General features: G+C 43.1%; 1 protein-coding gene across 3 annotated transcripts in view; it reads left to right on the top strand.

The window, feature by feature from the left end:
- Positions 1-17,671, top strand: part of YTHDF3 (YTH N6-methyladenosine RNA binding protein 3) — a 39,668-nt gene that overhangs the window by 8,858 nt on the left and 13,139 nt on the right. For 2 of the 3 annotated variants that reach the window (XM_029069964.2, XM_029069962.1), the window contains exons 3-5: positions 7,194-7,247; positions 8,011-8,096; positions 12,264-13,865. In XM_029069964.2, the coding sequence (XP_028925797.1) occupies positions 7,241-7,247; positions 8,011-8,096; positions 12,264-13,865 (1,695 nt within the window). In that variant the 5' untranslated portion in view covers positions 7,194-7,240. The remainder of the gene's footprint in view (positions 1-7,193; positions 7,248-8,010; positions 8,097-12,263; positions 13,866-17,671) is intronic. The other variant, XM_029069963.1, reaches the window with a different exon arrangement.

Below are 17,671 nucleotides of genomic sequence, written 5' to 3'. Positions count from 1 at the left end.
ACTGAAAGTAAGCTTGAGTTAAGCAATGTCCTGTCCCCCAAAGCCCCGGGTGGGCCCTTTTGGGAGGAGAATCCTTTACCTTGTGCCCCGATGTGGGGAGGTGATCCCCTCTGGGAAATGGTGGGTCGTATTTCATGGGATCCTACTGTATTTCAGGTTATTTCATTTTTATTTTAAAAATAACCTGATGGAATCTCTCCTCCCCCCGCCTCCCCCCACACTTTTCAATGCACAGTCTCAACTATAGTCTAATAGATAGAACATTGGGCTGGGAGTCCCGGGAGGCCTGAGTTCTAATACTGGCTGTGTTACCGACATGCTGAGTGAGCTTGCACATTTTTGTGTCTGAAACTGCCCCATTTAGAAACTGAAAGTAATACTTGCCACAGACTTTTGGAAGAATTCTAGGAGTACCCTGCTAAGAGCTAGACTTTCCCTGTTCATCAGAGGAAAACTAGGTGGCCTGTTCATATGCGGGAATAAAGTTTGTGAACACTGTTAATCTGACTACCCTCTTCTCTTCTCCTTCTCCCCTCACCCCCAGTTTCAGCGGAACAACAAACTTCTGCCTCATTCTTGGCAAGGGAGAGAGAAGAGAGTTACAGACCAGCTGTATAAACAGTGGAAAGTCTCTTACAAAAATAAAGTAGGATGGTGGTAGCACTTGGGCACCAATAATAGTAATCTTGGTATTTAAGCGCTTACTGTGTGCCGAGCACTGTGCGAAACACCGCGGTAGATACAAGATCATCAGGTTCGACACAGTCACGGACCCACCTGGAGCTCACAGTCACCATCTGAGGGGAAAGAGAACAGGTATTGAATCCCCATTGTACAGATGCTGAAGCACAGAGAAGTTAAATGATTTGGCCAAAGTCATTCGGCAGGTACATGGCAGAAGCAGGATTAGAACCCAGGCCCTCTGACTTCCAGACCTGTGGTCTTTGCATTAGACCACACTACTTCACCATGGCAGAGAGAGTGAGTAAAGAAAGACCTTTATTCTTTGAGGGGAAACTAGGCTCAGCAAAAATAACAGCCCAAAGCTACATAATTATAATTGAGAAACATTGGAAATGTGCTTTTAGTTCTTTAGTGTGAGTTGCAGAAGCCTTAAATCATAAAGTGGGTTATGAATTTTGTTAAGTAAATATGAATTTTCCATAGGAAACTGGGGCAGTGAGCTGTTCTTAATGTTTACAGTGGTGTTTACAGTTGATTTATTAGACACTCTAAGGAAAGATCATTGTGCTCCAAAATATATTGAAAATTGAACCAAATTGCTGTACTTTTGCTAAGAAGAATCAGAATTACCCTTGAAGTATCCTTGGTAAAGAAGGGCAAGTATAGCATTATTAATATTATAGTATTGTTAAGCACTTATTATGTCTCAAGCATTGTTTCAAGTGTTAGTAGATACAGGATAATGAGGTTGAAACCAGGCCCTCTCCCACATGGAGCTGACAGTCTAAGTAGGAGGGAGAACAGGGATTGAATCCCCATTTTGCGGTGGAGGAAAGTGAGTCACAGTGAAGTGAAGTGACTTTCCCAGGTGCATTTAGCGGACAAGTGGCAGAGCCAGCATTAGCACCTAGGTCCTCTAACTCCCAGGTTCAGGCTCTTTCCACTAGGTCATGCTACTTCTCCACATGCATTATTGAAATTAAGAGAATTCCAGAACTTCATTTTAGCCAGTAATTTCAACCTCCCTCATCTAAATCTGTATTTGAGCTAACAACTAATTCAGTCCTCTGGTTTCAGTCTTTTTATTGCCCTGATGCATGCTGCCGTGAAGACACCAGAGGCCTGAATAAGACAAATTCTTACATTTATTTTCACTGCTTTAATTAAGAAGATGTTTCCCGAACATAAAAAGCAGGATTGATTTGTGACTGGGATTTTATAATATTACAATTCTCTGTCCCTGAGGTTATACTTATTTTGGATTTATATAAACTCTTAAAGAGCTTGTGCCCATCAAAGAACCCCCGTACCTAAAATGTTTTCAAATATAACAGTAAACATTGGAAGTGGAGTGCAAAAATTCCCATCAAGGGTGGGGTGTGGAGGTTAGGGTACAGCAGATTCAGATGAAATAATTTAAATTTTCCCCAAACTTCTTCAATTAATATTTTTTCCACAGACTTGATAAAGCAGAATATCAGTTTTGCCAAACCTCCTCGATATTGTTACATGCATGCATGTGTGCCCCCATGCAATAGGAAATCAAGATGGGGTTTTTATCACCACCTAAAATGAGGAGCCTTCCAGGAAGCTCTTCTTATTCATCACCTGCTCCACTCGCTTTTGGAGGGGGCAGGATGAGGCCTGAAAGTGTACTAAGCCTGAAGTGATAGTGAACATCCAACTAGAGAATTGAAGAAAGCTGAGAAGAAAAAAGAATGTTATAACTGCCACTAGGGATTTGTCCCCACGGCCACTAAAATATTTTATGGAGGGATGAGGGCCAGGAAATGGCTTTCTTTCCTCCTACAAAAATAGAAGTTCTCATTAAATAATTTTGGATTAACCACTCTTCACAAAGTTCACACTGTCTCACCCAGCAGGAGTATACGTGATACCCCGAGGCCATCATGTTAAGCATGGCTCTCTTCCACCTTCCCTAACAAGTTTAGATTCCACACCGTGAACAAAAATCGAATCCACACCCATCAATCTTTTTAGCCTTATCCACCCACGTGGCTAGGATCTCTGGTCAGAACTCATAGATGTGCACATGTCCATGTCTAGATCCAAAATACATCATATATGGATTTTCTAATATCTGGGCTGTGCAGTGTGCAGTAAGAATTTATGTAGCTTATATGAGGTTCTACAAATGTCTTAGCTCACTAGTCAGAAATGTCATTTCAGATGTTTTGTACTGTTGCTTGTGAGTGCTAATTATGCAGGGGATTGCTGTTTCTCAGCCTCAGTCCTTGTATAAGAGTGATTTTTGAGACCTATGTATTTACAGATCTAAATCGTCCGAGAGTATATCGAGAACTTCTGTGTCTGTTAGGTGAACATTGCTACTTATAGGGCTGCTTCGGTTGGCATCTTGACCAGGAGCTCTGACTCATTCAGAATAGCTTTGTGTTTTGCTTCATTACACACAGGTAAAGATAAAGAGAAACCTGGGTGAAACATCAACTCAGCCACTTTAATGAAGAACAACTTACCTGTGGCACCCACCAGGAATTTAAGGCTACTAAGCTGCAATACTGTTAACTGTAAATTTTACATAACCTTATAAATGTAATTCTGAAGTGTTAAGAATGGCTGAGCATCTTAACAGTGGTAGTAAAATAATCCTGCTCTTGGTGCAAAGCCTCCTCTGCAAGTTCAGAGCACTTTCCTGGCATTATTTCAGTCTTTGCCCTACCTGGGCCCAGAAAAACCTTCAGGTGTGAGCTCCAAGGAGCTCTCGGTCCCTCCCATTTGAACGACGGAGGGAGGAACGGTGCAGCGTGGAGGTTGGGATGGTGGCACACGCGCATTAGAACGTAAATGGGCCAGAAATCTGGATCCTAGTCAAGCGTTGGTTCATTTCAAGTGAGTTGCACGCAGTAGGTCCTCAGGAAGTATTGATGATATTTACTGTCGTGGTAATGCACCAGAACTATCTGGCCTTTACAAGTAATGATATTTATTTACCATGTCTTGGTAAGTACTCCAGCATGAGCTGCTCCACTCTGTTTCAGTGCCGTTAGGATCTTTTTCCTGAAATGGGATCGGTGGAGTGCAGCTTTTCGTGCCAGAGACATGGTTCCAGGTATCTGGGATCAAAGGTATTTCCTAGTCTGAGCGGGATCCTAAACACTCAATTTCCCCCAAGAGCTGCTGGGATAACGGCACAAGTAAGTGCATGAGCAACAGTGGGGCTTCAGAAAGGAAGCTTTCCCATTTCAGTCCACCTGTGGCTGATTTAGAATCTTGTGGTACCAGGGGTCAGTACATGCCCGATCAAAACTGGAGCTGGGTTAAACTTTTTGGCGTGTGTAGGGCGCTGGGGAAGGTAGGAAAAAAATGGTGTTGGAATAGAAATGATTACCTGGTTCTCAAGGCCCCAAATTCTATCAGGGCATGGTTTAAGCTTCTTGAAGTGAAGTGGAAAGGATCACATAAGTCATTTATTCTCTTTTGATGATGATGATGGCATTTGTTAAGCGCTTACTATGTGCAAAGCACTGTTCTAAGCGCTGGGGAGAATACAAGGTGATCAGGTTGTCCCACGTGGAGCTCATAGTCTTAATCCCCATTTTACAGGTGAGGTAACTAAGGCACAGAGAAGTTAAGTGACTTGCCCAAAGTCACACAGCTGACAAGCGGCTGAGCCGGGTTTCGAACCCATGACCTCCGACTCCCAAGCCCGTGCTCTTTCCACTGAGTCACGCTGCTTCTCATAAATGCCAGAGGACCTTGCTGGGAGCCTATACTATTTCGCGGACTCTAATGATCAAGCGTTGAGGTATTAGACTTGTAGTGTTCACAAATTAAATCGAAGATGTACATTATAGGTGCTAATACTCCATGGTAGAGTAAGGTGGCTAGAATAGAGAAACAGCATGGTCTAAGTGCTTAGAGCAAGTCACTTAAAGTGCCTCCGTTCTCATCTGTGAAATGGGGGTTAAGACTGAGCCCCATGAGGGACAGGAACTGTATCCAACCCGATTTGCCTATGTCCACCCAGCACTTAATACAGTGCCTGGCACATAGTAAGCCCTTAACGAATACCAGAATTAACAGAAATGGTTGTATTATGGGGTGTGTTTTGCCATAGATGTAAAACACTGATTATATTTTGCTCCAGAACCTGCCCACAATACAATGGCCGAACATCTCAGATATGTCCCTTCCTGCTTCCCCCCATTCACCATTTCCCAATCCTTGTTCCTAGTAGCTTTCATGCCTCCCCGTATCGTAAACTTACCCACTCCGATTCCCTCTCCAGTGTCTTTTATTCTTGGTTTGAACTCCAATCCTGAAAAGTTTCTCCTTTGGAAGGGGCTGCTGATATTACCGCCATCTTGTGTTCTCCCCTTTGGCTTCCCCGTCCCAGTTTGTAGCCACACCTCCCCATCCCACCTGTTGGGAGGAGGGAGGGGGCTGGTGCCATGTGAGGGACCTATAATAATCACTGCTTATGGTGGGGAGGTTAGTTAAAAAGCGTTTACTGGAGGTAGGGGTGACTTTGGGGTGCAGGAGGAGGTCAGTAAAATTTCTGGGAACAGGAGAGAGCCAGAAGGAAGCAGGGTGAAAGGAAGTGGAGGGTGGGGAGGGAATTGTTTTACCATCTGGGATTGGGCAGTTAGGGGTGGGATTGATGGATGATAGAATAAATCAGCAAATATCGCAGGACGTTTCCCTAGGTTGCATTTAATTGTGTGGCTGCTGTAACATGGGGCTTGCCTCTCCATTTTGATTTAGCCTTGAATCCCTCCAATCAGCAGTTTCTAATTTTATGCCAATTTCTTACTGTGAGTGATATGCCTTTGATAAAATGTCTTTTTCTGGTTAATTTCTAGTGTTTTTAGACATTGTATTTATGTATCAATTTTTTTTTACATCACCACTGAGTGTGATTTGTTCTCAGAAATAAGTTAATAGCCTCATCAAATATGGGCAGTCATTATAAATGGGAAAACGACTAATTGTTCTTAATTTCTACTGAAGATAGACCAAAAGGAAATGGGCTGAAATTGCAGGAGGAAGAATTTGGGTTAGATAGAAGGAAACACTTCCTGACAAATGTGGTTAAATTTCTGGAACATAATTAATTACCCAAGGAAATTGTGAAATCTCTTAATATAGAAATACATTTGAGAGCAGGATGGATACTCATTTGTTTCAAGGGTAGTTTCTATAGTATGCTGAGAATTAAGATGAAGACCCATTTTGATCGTTACAATATTCTCGGAATGGACTTGCATTTTTAAGAATTATTGTCGCTACATATGATGGGAGAGGACCAAATTTCATACCTCGAGGAAAGAGGTTGTTATTCTTCTGATGATGATATTAAAGCACTGTGCCAACCACTATTGTAGATACAAGATGATCAGATTGGCCATAGCCCCCATGCCATGTAGGGCTCACGGTCTAAAGGTGTGAACATTCTCAGCTCTAGGCAGAAGCAACTCTTGGAAGCGGGATGAACGACTGTTTTGTGGCCACCTCCGTGGCCCCGTTGGCTGGTTTTGGGTTCCGGCAGCTCTGACACTTAGGCGGCCCAGGTCACTCTGATCCTGGTTTTGAGGCAGTCCAGGTTCACCACAAGTGAGACATTCCCATAGTCAGGGTCAGGCTCTCCAAGGCCTTTGTGGAGAGCATCAGACTCCCTGAGGGCCCTAAGGAGCTAACGCCATGACCAGGAATGTGGCTTGTTCATCCCACACATGGGGCTACAGGTTTCAGCTCAGATGGGGAGGTTCATCTTAGACTGTGGAACCTGCCGTGACTTCCTCACCCAGTGAACCGACGATCACCCACCCACTCTGGTGCAGTTGGGAGCTGAAGGGGTAAAATTCAAGGGAGACTTTGTCCGTTTTGATTTATGGCACTGAAAGTGGTTTTGGATTATAAGATAAAACACCATATTCTCTTTCCTTATATCCTGTATTGAAGAATAAGTGAATCATGAAAACTGCATGTCTAACTGTTTTGCTCCTGCAGCAATCAGTTCTACTACAAAATTAAGTTGACTTTTTTTTCTCTTTTATCCAAGGGTTAGTCCACATTTTTAAGAAGGCCTTTCTTCCCTTTTATAACATTAACGTCTGAAGTATGATATAATGTCTGACATTAACTTTGTGCTTGTCTTAAACCTAAAATAAACATATAAAATGAGCGTTGAACTCTATCCTGTAATGGAAAGTGACCTGTCTTTTACTTTTCTTTGTCAAATTATAATTTTAAGTACTACCTGGATCTCCAAATGGCATGGCAATTTCAACTTTTCTGAACAAAAAATGTTTTTTTTGGTTGGTTTTTTTTTTAGGGGGTGGGGAGGTATGTGAACTACAGCACCCTCCAACTGCAGGGGACCTGGGTGGTCTTATCGGTTTAATATGTCATCTAAGTAGTTGCTATAGTTGTCTTTGCTATGTTAGCTTAATTTTTTTTGTGTTGTAAAAGACTTAGTCAAGCTGTATTAAACCCATTTGTGAGATGTTCATATTTTTCCCCTTTAGCTGCTGGAAAGATTTCTTACTGTGGCATATTCCTGCATTATGACGTTATGCCAAGTGAGTGCAGCTACTTTCTAGAACTGAAAATTAAAAATAGCCGTAATCAGTTAAAATTATGTTTTTTCCTTTCTGAATTATTTCTATTAAGATAAGCTATATAGTATAATGGATTAACAGAAGATACTGTATTTTCTTTTCTAAAAGCTCTATCATTATGTCTTCATTTGGATTCCACCTGAAGACACCTTTTTTTTCCTGAACTCACTTTAAAATAGATATTAGGGGATAACTTTAGAATATGGCTTTGGGAAGAGAGCTGCTTTAAATAAGCTTTTGCTCACATTCACAATTCTAAGGGAGATGTTTGTGGTGTTTTAGTGAGCTAATTTGTTCTACTCATGAAGATAAATCTTCAAATTGGAAAAGAAATTGTTACTTTTGGATACACAGATAGCACAATACTAAACAATTTCTGATTACAATCCCTCCCCCAAATACAAAACAAAAATTGTGTTGTGACATTGAAAAATTTCTAAGAGCCAAAATTTAATTTAACTGGTAAAAGTCTATAAATTAATATGTTCTTAGTTTAGATTTTCCCAAATTTTGAAAAGCAAAAACAAAGGCAGTGTGTTAATATATGGACATTGTCAAATTTTAAGTAATTTAAAAATGATTGGGTTCACAAATTTGAAATTTTCAAAGTCCGTTATTTTTAAAAAAAAAAAAACAAACAAAAACCAGTATTCTTAAGAATACTGTAAATACTGTGTTAATGTAGAGACAAGTAACTTGTGTTTAATATGAAATTCCTTTTTAGTTTCAGTTCAGAACGGTTCGATTCATCAGAAAGATGCTGTAAATGATGATGATTTTGAGCCATACTTAAGTAGCCAGACAAATCAGGTAAGTGAGCACTCACTGAATTCTCTAACCAGTGACCTGAGGTAATAATTCATCTATGCCTTCTGATTTATTTACTCTTTATTTCAGGGTATGCACTTTCACCACATCTAGCTGATTTATACAATTGCTAAACAATTTTTAAAATCCTCAAAATCATACTGCAGTTTAATGTTCGTAACACTGAAGGTAACCTTTATACTGATGGTGAAAAAAAATCTATAAATTCGGAAAATGTGTAACAGAAGTGTCAAGTTCAGTTTACCTAGCTCTTAGGTTTATAGAAGATTGGTTAGATGCTGTCATCTGGAAAAGTTCCCTACCTCTAGGAATTAGAAGTGAATTTAATTGACGAGATTCAATGAAGAACTTTAATTCTTTTACACTTAAGTATACTATAAATGTGGGTTTTTTTAATTTTTAAAGGGACTGAACCTTTTTAATGTCACTAATGTGAATAAAGGGTACTAATCCAAGTGCAAGTGTGACGCAGAAGGGAGAGGGAGTAGGTGAGATGAGGGCTTGGTCGGGGAAGGCCACTTAGAGGAGGCGTGAGTGGTGGACTGTTGGATATAAAGAGGGGAGGGAATTCCAGGCCAGAGGCAGGACGTGGGCGAAGAGTCGGTAGCCAGGTAGATGAGCTCGAGGTACAGTGAGTAGGTTGGCATTAGAGAAGTGAAGTATGCAGCCTGGGTTGTAGGAGGAAATCAGGGAGGTGAGGTAGGAAGGGGAAAGGTAGTCAGTACTTTAATGCTGCTGATGTTAAGGAGTTTCTGTGTGCGGAGGAAGACGGGCAACCACTGGAGGTTCTTAAGGAGCGGAGAAACATCGACTGAACGTTTTTGGAGAAAAATGATCAGGGCAAGCAGAGTGAGGTATGGACTGGAGTGGAGACAGAAGGCAGGGAGGTCAGCAAGGAGGCCAATGCAGCAGTCAAGGCAGGATAGGATAAGCATTTGGATCCGCATAGTAGCAGGTGAGATGGAGAGGAAGGGGTGGATTTTAGCAATGTTGTGAAGTTGGAACCGACAGGATTGGTGACAGATTGAATGTATGGGTCGAATGAGAGCTGAGTCGATGGTAATGGAGAGGTTATGGCATGAATGAATAATTCAGGTTTCCAGTTATGTGGCTTGCCCTTCTATCAATACTTAGGCAATGTCTTTCCCCACTAGTGATGACCTCTCTCCCTCCCCCTACCGCCGCCCCCCACCCCCACTCAACTTGAGTATTATTGAAAGATGAATTTTCCAACCTAGAATTAATCCCTTAAAACACTGTCATGAGGAAAAAAAAATTAGTTTTCTTGTGGTATTTAAACATGTATTCTCTGTCAAGCGCTGTTCTGAGCACTGGGGTAGATAGAAGTTAATCAGGCTGGACATTGTCCCTGACCCTCATGGGGCTCAAGGTCTAGGTAGGAGGGAGAATAAGTATTTAATCCCCATTTTACAGTTGAAACTGAGGCACAGAAAAGTTGAATGACTTGTTCAAGTCACCACACAGCAAGCAGCTAGCAGAGCCGGGATTAGAACCCAGATCCTCCAATTCCTAGGTCCGTGGTCTTTCCACTAGATCAGGTTGCTTCCTGTAAAGCCCTTATGGGAAATTTATTTGCAGTTGATTTAATTTAATATTCTTGAATGTCAAAGTTGTTGCATATTTCTGCAAAGTTTATTCTTTACAGGACAGGCCCAAAGATCCCTTTTCAGAGTGAATACAAATTAATATTCTTGGACATGCTGTAAAGCAAATCAGTAAGGCTAATTCAGAAGTTACATTGACATTTAATTTAGTTTGAGGACACAACAGGTGAGCTGAAGGGTTTTATGTTTGAAGTTGTTGCCAATGTTAAGACATTAAACTACAATCACAACTGCTGTACATCCTCATACCTTTGCTCAGAAAAACAGATGGCACCTTGAAGATCTGTTAGTGCTGAGTGAATTGCTGAGCTTCCCCCTTGTTTAATTCCATTTTACAGTAATATCACAATGCATCCGTTTTTATTTCTCTTCAAAATGAGGTATGTTTGTGTCTTGGAGTCTGGGGGAGCGTTTCACCCCATGTAAACAGAATTCTTGCGTAATACAAAATCATGCAAAGCTGTGTTTTTTGTTTTTTGGAGAGCTGTTGGGAGGTGCGTCAGGGATCTTGAAGTCAGTCAAAATGGAGTTAGGGAGTTCCTACAGGGTGATTCTTAAAGTAACATTGGGTTCTCAGGCTAGACAAACTTTAATCAGTTGATGTTTCTTAAACCAAACCAGACTTTATTTTGAGTGAGAGATTTTAATATGTGGAAATGTCTAAATAGGTATATCCAGAAATATTTTATTGTGCTTTTAGTATGGGAACAATTAAGAGTCTCTTTAAACAGTTACAGTTGTGGAAAGCTGTAAATTAAATGCATGCCTAAAGGAACTCTTGATTGCTTGGAGAGCAAGAGGGGAAAGGCTGAGAGAAGTTCAAAATAAAAGCCTGTCCTCTGATTGTCTAAGAACGATATTTTAATAGCAGGAAGCCGACAAGAGCAAACTGTAGCATCCATAAGATTGCTGGAGAAAAATGGAAAAGCCACATTGCATTGATTTACATATATGTTAACTGTTTCACGTTTAACTTTGTGTTATTTAAGCCCTTTTAATATGTGAAACACCCTAAAGAAATTTAGCTCAAGACTTGAACAGCGGAATAATAGTGGTCAAGTGAAGTGTGGTCAACCATGCCCTTTTAAACACATGGGGGAAGAGTAAACATCTTCCGCTTCATCCCTGACTCTTCGAAGGAAGCAGGTTTATTTCTGCATTTGAAGGAACACTGGGCCTGGTACATGGGCAGTGAGTTCTTGGAATGCCCCACTTGGCTACCTCAGGAAATTAATTCCAGGCTTCAAATTTTTTGGAAGGAATTTTTGGTTGGGGGAGATGATACTGCTTGGTTCTGGGGCTCCTCTCCTTCCCCGGCGCAAGGAGGGACAGTTCTGCTGAAGCAGGGAATTACTCCTGCTTCTGCTCCCACTTCCCGTAGCCAGGGGATTCTCTCAACTGGGAACTATCCCATCCTGGATCCATTTAGGAGCGACTGCAGCTCAGTACAGGCTTCTTAACCACCATATCCCTGATATGTCCTGGCAATCTTGATGGACACACGGAGAGCCTTTGTGCCGGGGGGCGGCTACCCTATCCACGGTCACACACCTGCCTTCACTGGTGCTCGGACGCTACACAACAGCTGTTTGTGTGACATAGTGTCCTTTGGATTTTCCTTCTCCTCTCCCACACCCATATAGTTCTATGAAGGGCACCCTTCACAGTTTAAGTTGGGTTCATCTCAACGCAATAGGGAAGATATGCTCATTGTTTGTAAAAAAACATTCAAGAGTTTCCTAAATCATCAAAATCTTGCTCACTCAATCAGTGACATCGACTGAGTGTTTACTCTGTGCTGATCACTGTACTAAGACTCTCACCTCTAGAGATTTCCCATTCACTTCTGCATCAAACAGATTCCTTACCTCTGGCTTTAAAGCACTCAATCACCTTGCTCCCATCTATTTTCCTCATTAATTTTGTACACGACTCAGCACACCCACTCTGCTCCTCAATGCCAACCTACTCACTATACCTCGGTCTCATCTCTTTCACCGCCAACCCCTCGCCCGTGTCCTGCCTCTGACCTGGAACTCCCCCTTCTTATCCGACAGACCATCCCTCTCACGACCTTCAAAGGCTTATTAAAATTGCGTCTGCTCCCAGGGGCCTTTCCTGACTAAGCCCTCGCTTCCCTTACTCCCTCTCCTTTCTGCGTCACCCTTGCACTTGGATTTGTCCCCTTTATTCACTCCACCTTCAGCCCACGGTGTGTTTTATATATATCCATAATTTATATTAATATCTTTCCCTCTGGACTGCAAGCCCCTTTTGGGCAGGGAACATGCCTATCAAGTGTATTATATTGTACGCTCCCAAGCACCTAATGCAGAGCTCTGGACACAGTAAGCATTCAATCATTACGATTGATTGCAGTAGGCGGTTGGGGGAAAACGATATGCAGCTTAAGGTATGCTCTTTTGCTTAGAGATGTGTGTGATTAGAGGGGCATTTCTCTACTGATTTTTGTTGTTCTTTTTGTTTGTTTGTTTGTGGTTTGGTTTTTTTTTTTGTCTTGCAGAGTAACAGCTACCCACCAATGTCAGACCCATACATGCCTAGTTATTATGCTCCGTCCATTGGCTTTCCGTATTCTCTCGGTGAAGCAGCGTGGTCCACAGCCGGAGACCCACCCATGCCATACCTGACGACCTACGGACAGATGAGCAACGGCGAACACCATTACATCCCGGACGGTGTGTTTAGTCAACCTGGGGCTTTAGGAAACACCCCTCCGTTCCTGGGCCAGCATGGATTTAACTTCTTTCCTGGGAATGCAGATTTTTCTACTTGGGGAACAAGTGGATCTCAGGGACAGTCGACACAGAGTTCCGCTTACAGCAGCAGCTACGGCTATCCCCCCAGTTCGCTCGGCAGAGCCATAGCCGACGGACAGGCCGGATTTGGCAGCGACACTTTGAGCAAGGTCCCCGGCATTAGCAGTATTGAGCAAGGCATGACCGGCCTGAAAATCGGTGGCGATATGTCGGCGGCTGTGACGAAAACCGTCGGTTCGGCGTTGAGCAGTACGGGGATGACCAGCATCGCGGCGAATAACGTGCCCCCCGTGAGCAGTTCGGCCCCTAAACCGACCTCTTGGGCTGCCATCGCCAGGAAGCCGGCCAAACCTCAACCGAAACTCAAACCCAAGGGCAATGTGGGGATGGGGGGGCCCGCGGTCCCCCCGCCTCCTATAAAACATAACATGAATATTGGAACTTGGGACGACAAGGGGTCGGTGTCCAAAGCCCCGCCCAACCAACCCGTTCTGCCTCCTCAGACTCTAATCCAGCAGCCTCAGCCCTTAATCCAACCGCCGCCGTTAGTGCAGAGCCAACTGCCTCAGCAGCAGTCCCAGCCGCCGCAGCCGCAGCTGCAGCCGGGCCCCCAGCCGCCCGCTGTGCCTCACCAGGTTCAGCAGCAGCAGCAGCTGCAGCTGCAGAATCGCTGGGTGGCACCTCGGAACCGGGGAGTCGGCTTCAACCAGAACAGCGGAGCCGGCAGCGAAAACTTCGGGTTGGGTGTGGTTCCCGTCAGCTCGTCCCCCTCCGGAGTAGAAGTGCACCCGGTGCTGGAGAAACTAAAGGCCATAAACAACTACAATCCCAAAGACTTCGATTGGAACCTGAAGAACGGGCGTGTGTTTATAATCAAAAGTTACTCCGAGGACGATATCCACCGCTCCATTAAGTACTCTATCTGGTGTAGTACTGAGCACGGTAATAAGCGTTTGGATGCCGCTTACCGCTCCCTGAATGGGAAAGGGCCGCTCTATTTACTCTTCAGCGTGAATGGCAGTGGACACTTCTGTGGAGTGGCCGAGATGAAGTCTGTCGTGGACTACAATGCCTATGCCGGAGTCTGGTCTCAGGATAAATGGAAGGGCAAGTTTGATGTTAAATGGGTCTTTGTCAAAGACGTTCCCAATAATCAGCTACGGCACATCCGTTTGGAAAATAATGACAACAAACCAGTTACCAATTCGAGGGACACCCAAGAGGTGCCCCTAGAAAAAGCTAAGCAAGTGCTTAAAATAATTGCTACTTTCAAGCATACCACCTCAATCTTTGATGACTTTGCACATTATGAAAAGCGTCAAGAGGAGGAGGAAGCCATGCGTAGGGTAAGAATGTAGTAACTGCAGCATGTTTATAACGTATTTTTTTTGAACACTTTCCCCAGCGCAGATGGGCTAGAAAAGCAGTCCCCTGGGGCAAAGAAAAGTTATCCTGGATCGATGAACTCACCCAAGTTGTAACTTTATTAACAGTTTTTGGATAGAATATAGAGTTGTCACCTTCGAAAAGCTTTCTTTTGTCCACCAGTTATGATTCAGATCTGCTTTCTATAGTAGGTAAAGAAAAATACAGTGGCACGATCTAAATCAGCTATTTTAGAAATCTGTCACTCAGTACTCACATCACTTCCCAGAGTAACACCTCGTGGCTATAGGAAAGCTCTGAGGACCCAGTGTGACAGGTTCGTTTTTGAGCCCCTTTCTTTGTGGTATTTAAGTGCTTACTATGTGCCAACCGCGCTTCCAGGTGCTAGGACAGAAATAAGATGGTCAAGCCAAGCACAGGCCCTGATATACAGGCTCACAGTCTAATTAGGAGGAAAAACAGGCATTGAAGCCCCATTGCAAAGATGGGAAGGTGGACACTGAGAAGTTCAGGGACTTGCCCAACATCGCACAGCAGGCAAGTGGCAGAATCTCTGATGCTTTTGCTCTTTCCACCAGGCCATGCTGCTGCTGCTGCTCTATAAACTGATTTGTCATTTTAAGAATTGTGAAGCTTAACTTCTCATATTTAACAGAAGTGGTGGGATGAGCAGTATTGGCCAAAGGGTCATTGAAGTTTTAAAAAATAAAAAATACATTCTGCCCTTTCGAAAATAATACCTTTTTATGTTAGCGAAACCATTCCCGACACTATTTTGTATTATCCTTACAGCGACCCAAGTTCCTCCACCTTTCTTAGTAGTTAATGGTGTCTTTAAAATGTAATCATGGACATAGGAGTTTTCAAATTTAGCATGACATTTCATTTTATTATGTATCATGTTATTCCAGTTTACTCAGTTGTGTGATTTTTCTAAGAAAAGTTGCTTATTTGGGGGTAAGTATAGTGTATGGTACATTTTATTATTTTTGAAGACCCTTATTTAAGTAGAGGTTTGTGAATAGGAAATATTTTCTAATATTCATTTTAAAAGTCAAAATCAAACTCTACTCTTAGTTTTAAAGCTCTTGGTAATGTATTTAGGACCCCTCAAAGTTTGGAGATCTTACTCCACGTTTAACCTTTGTGCTTTCAGCAGTGATTTGTCCATCTTCCATCCATCAGCAACATCGTAGAGCCCAGAACACCTGCACCCAAAAAGCCAGTCAGGAGCTGTGGGGGAGCAGCTGGGCAGAACGCACATGCGAATCCATTATTACTGTTCACGCAGTGTAACATAACACAACACAGTGCAACCCAGTACATCTATTTCTTTAGGGCTCCGTGGGAACCCAGCACCTACATTATAAGAGAACTGAATGTATTGTGTTAGCATCCGCAACCCTACTCTAAAACTCCATGCACTGGTAGCTTCTTGTGGGCAGGGAACGTGTCTACCAACTCTATTGTATTGTGTTCTTCTGAGCATTTAGTACAGTGTTCTGTGCACATTAAGCGCTCAGTAAATAATTCTTTGATGATTCATTCAGTCGTATTTATTGAGCGCTTTCTGTGTGCAGAGCACTGTACTAAGCACTTGGAACGTACACTTTGGCAACAGAGAGACAATCCCTGCCCAACAACGGGCTCGCAGTCTAAAAGGGGGAGATAGAAAACAAAAGAAGTAGTCAGGCATCAATACCATCAAAATAGATAAATAGAATCGTAGATATATACACATCATTAGTAAAATAGAGTAACAATATATACAAATATACACAAATGCTGTGGGGAGGGGAAGAGGTTAGAGCAGAGGGAGGGAGTAGGGGGAATGGGGAGGAGAGGCAGAGGGAAAGGGAGGGTTCAGTCTGGGAAGGCCTCCTGGAGGAGGTGAGCTCTCAGTAGGCCTTTGAAGAGGGGAAGAGAGTTGGTTTGGCAGATGAGGAGGGACGGCATTCCAGGTCAGCGGTAGGACGTGGACCGGGGTTGATGGTGGGACAGGCAAGAACGAGTAACTGTGAGAGGGTGAGCGGCAGAGGAGCCGGGTGTTTGGGGTGGGCTGCAGGAGGAGAGAAGGGAGGTGAGGTAGGGAGCCAGGTGATGGAGAGCTTTAGATTAGTGGGTGGTGTGCTCCCTCATCTGCTTCTAGGTTCTTTGAATTGCACCTGTCATTCTGGCCCCCCCACTTTAAGAGGTGTCCACTCCTAAGGGGGAAATTTTGAAGGTAGGGACAGAGGAGCAGTAGGGTTGCAGAGCTCTCAATTATGGTATTTATTAAGCACTTAACTATGTGCAGAACACTGTACTAAGCACTTGGCAGAGTACAACAGAGAAGTAGCGTGGCCTAGTGGATAGAGCGCGAGCCTGGCAGTCAGAAGAACCGAATTATAATCCCGGCTCTGCCACATCTGCTGTGTGACCTTGGGCAAGTCACTTAATTTCTCTGGACCTCAGTTACCTCATATGTGAAATGGGACTTGAGATTGTGAGCCCTGTGAGGGACAGAAACTGTGTCCAACCTGGTTAGCCTATATCTGCCTTAGCGCTTAGTATCGTGCCTGGCACATAGTAAGTGCTTAACGAATACTGATTAAAAAAGCAACAACATAAAAACAGTTAAACCTGTTCCCTGCCCACAATGAGCTTACAGCTCTCATTTCGAGAAGGAATGTATAGTAGGAAACGAACATGCTGGAACGTGAAATATTTGCATGGCAGGGAAGAAATGACTATTTCTGCACCGAGATTGGTTGCCAGAATCCAGCACTTAATGTGGGCACCAAAGGGTAGAGAGACATCTTGTCTGTCAGAGAGCAGTCAGGTACCTGTGGACCCTATCCAGCTCCCTCATTTTCTCAGCCCCCTTCTCCAGTACTTCACCCTTTCCATCTGTATTACTTGGGAGTGAAATTCACTCAGCGCCTTATATGAACAGCTATCAATTGAGCACTCATATTTATTGAGAATTTACTGTGTGCAGAGCACTGTACTAAATGCTCGGGAGAGTACGATGAAACGGAGTTGGTAGACGCGTAGGCTACTTTCCTTGCCGCATGTAGAACTGACCTGTAAAGGAAATTTTTGATTTTTTGCTAATTTTTTATTATTCAGCATGACAGTTCAAAAAATGCATAGAAGTCAAGTCCAGTTATCACAGTGCCTAAGGTTATCAATGGGGCACTACAGTGCATTAACTTGTAAACAAGCAAAATACTTGCTGGAATGTATGCTCAGTGTAAGCAGCAGTGATTCCCGCTAGTCATCTGAATAATATGATGTTCTTCCCCAAATATCCAACTTACACTACGAAAGTAGTTTTAGGCATGGGGAAATGGGCTCATTGTCGTTGCATTTTTTTAGGCGGTGGAAGAATAAGGGGGAAGAAAAGAATTAAGAGGCAAAAAGCATAAAAAACAGAAAGGGTAAGGAATTGAAAGGAGATAGGCCAGGAGAAAATGGGTGGACAAGAGACCTGCTGATTTGAAGTCAGCAATTTGGTGTAAATTTCTATTAAAATTAAAGGCTTAAAACATCAATCCTCTGAGGTTGGAGTAAGTTGTAAGTAGTTAGATAACTTAGATTTGTGATTAATTGTGGTCTGTTGATTACCAGGATCGTTTGTCTTCTGTCTGAAAAGCACACTCCAGCTACTTGACATTGCCGCCCAGAAGTTCCTGCCTAGGTTAGCTTTGTGGTTGAAGATGCTATTAGCATATGGTTTTAAAGTATTCTAAATGATCAGAGATCAACAAATACCCTCAGTCTT

The sequence above is a fragment of the Ornithorhynchus anatinus genome, chromosome 7, assembly GCF_004115215.2.
Source record: "Ornithorhynchus anatinus isolate Pmale09 chromosome 7, mOrnAna1.pri.v4, whole genome shotgun sequence".
NCBI classification, from domain to species: Eukaryota; Metazoa; Chordata; class Mammalia; order Monotremata; family Ornithorhynchidae; genus Ornithorhynchus; species Ornithorhynchus anatinus.
This window is presented reverse-complemented; position numbering and strand designations above follow the sequence as displayed.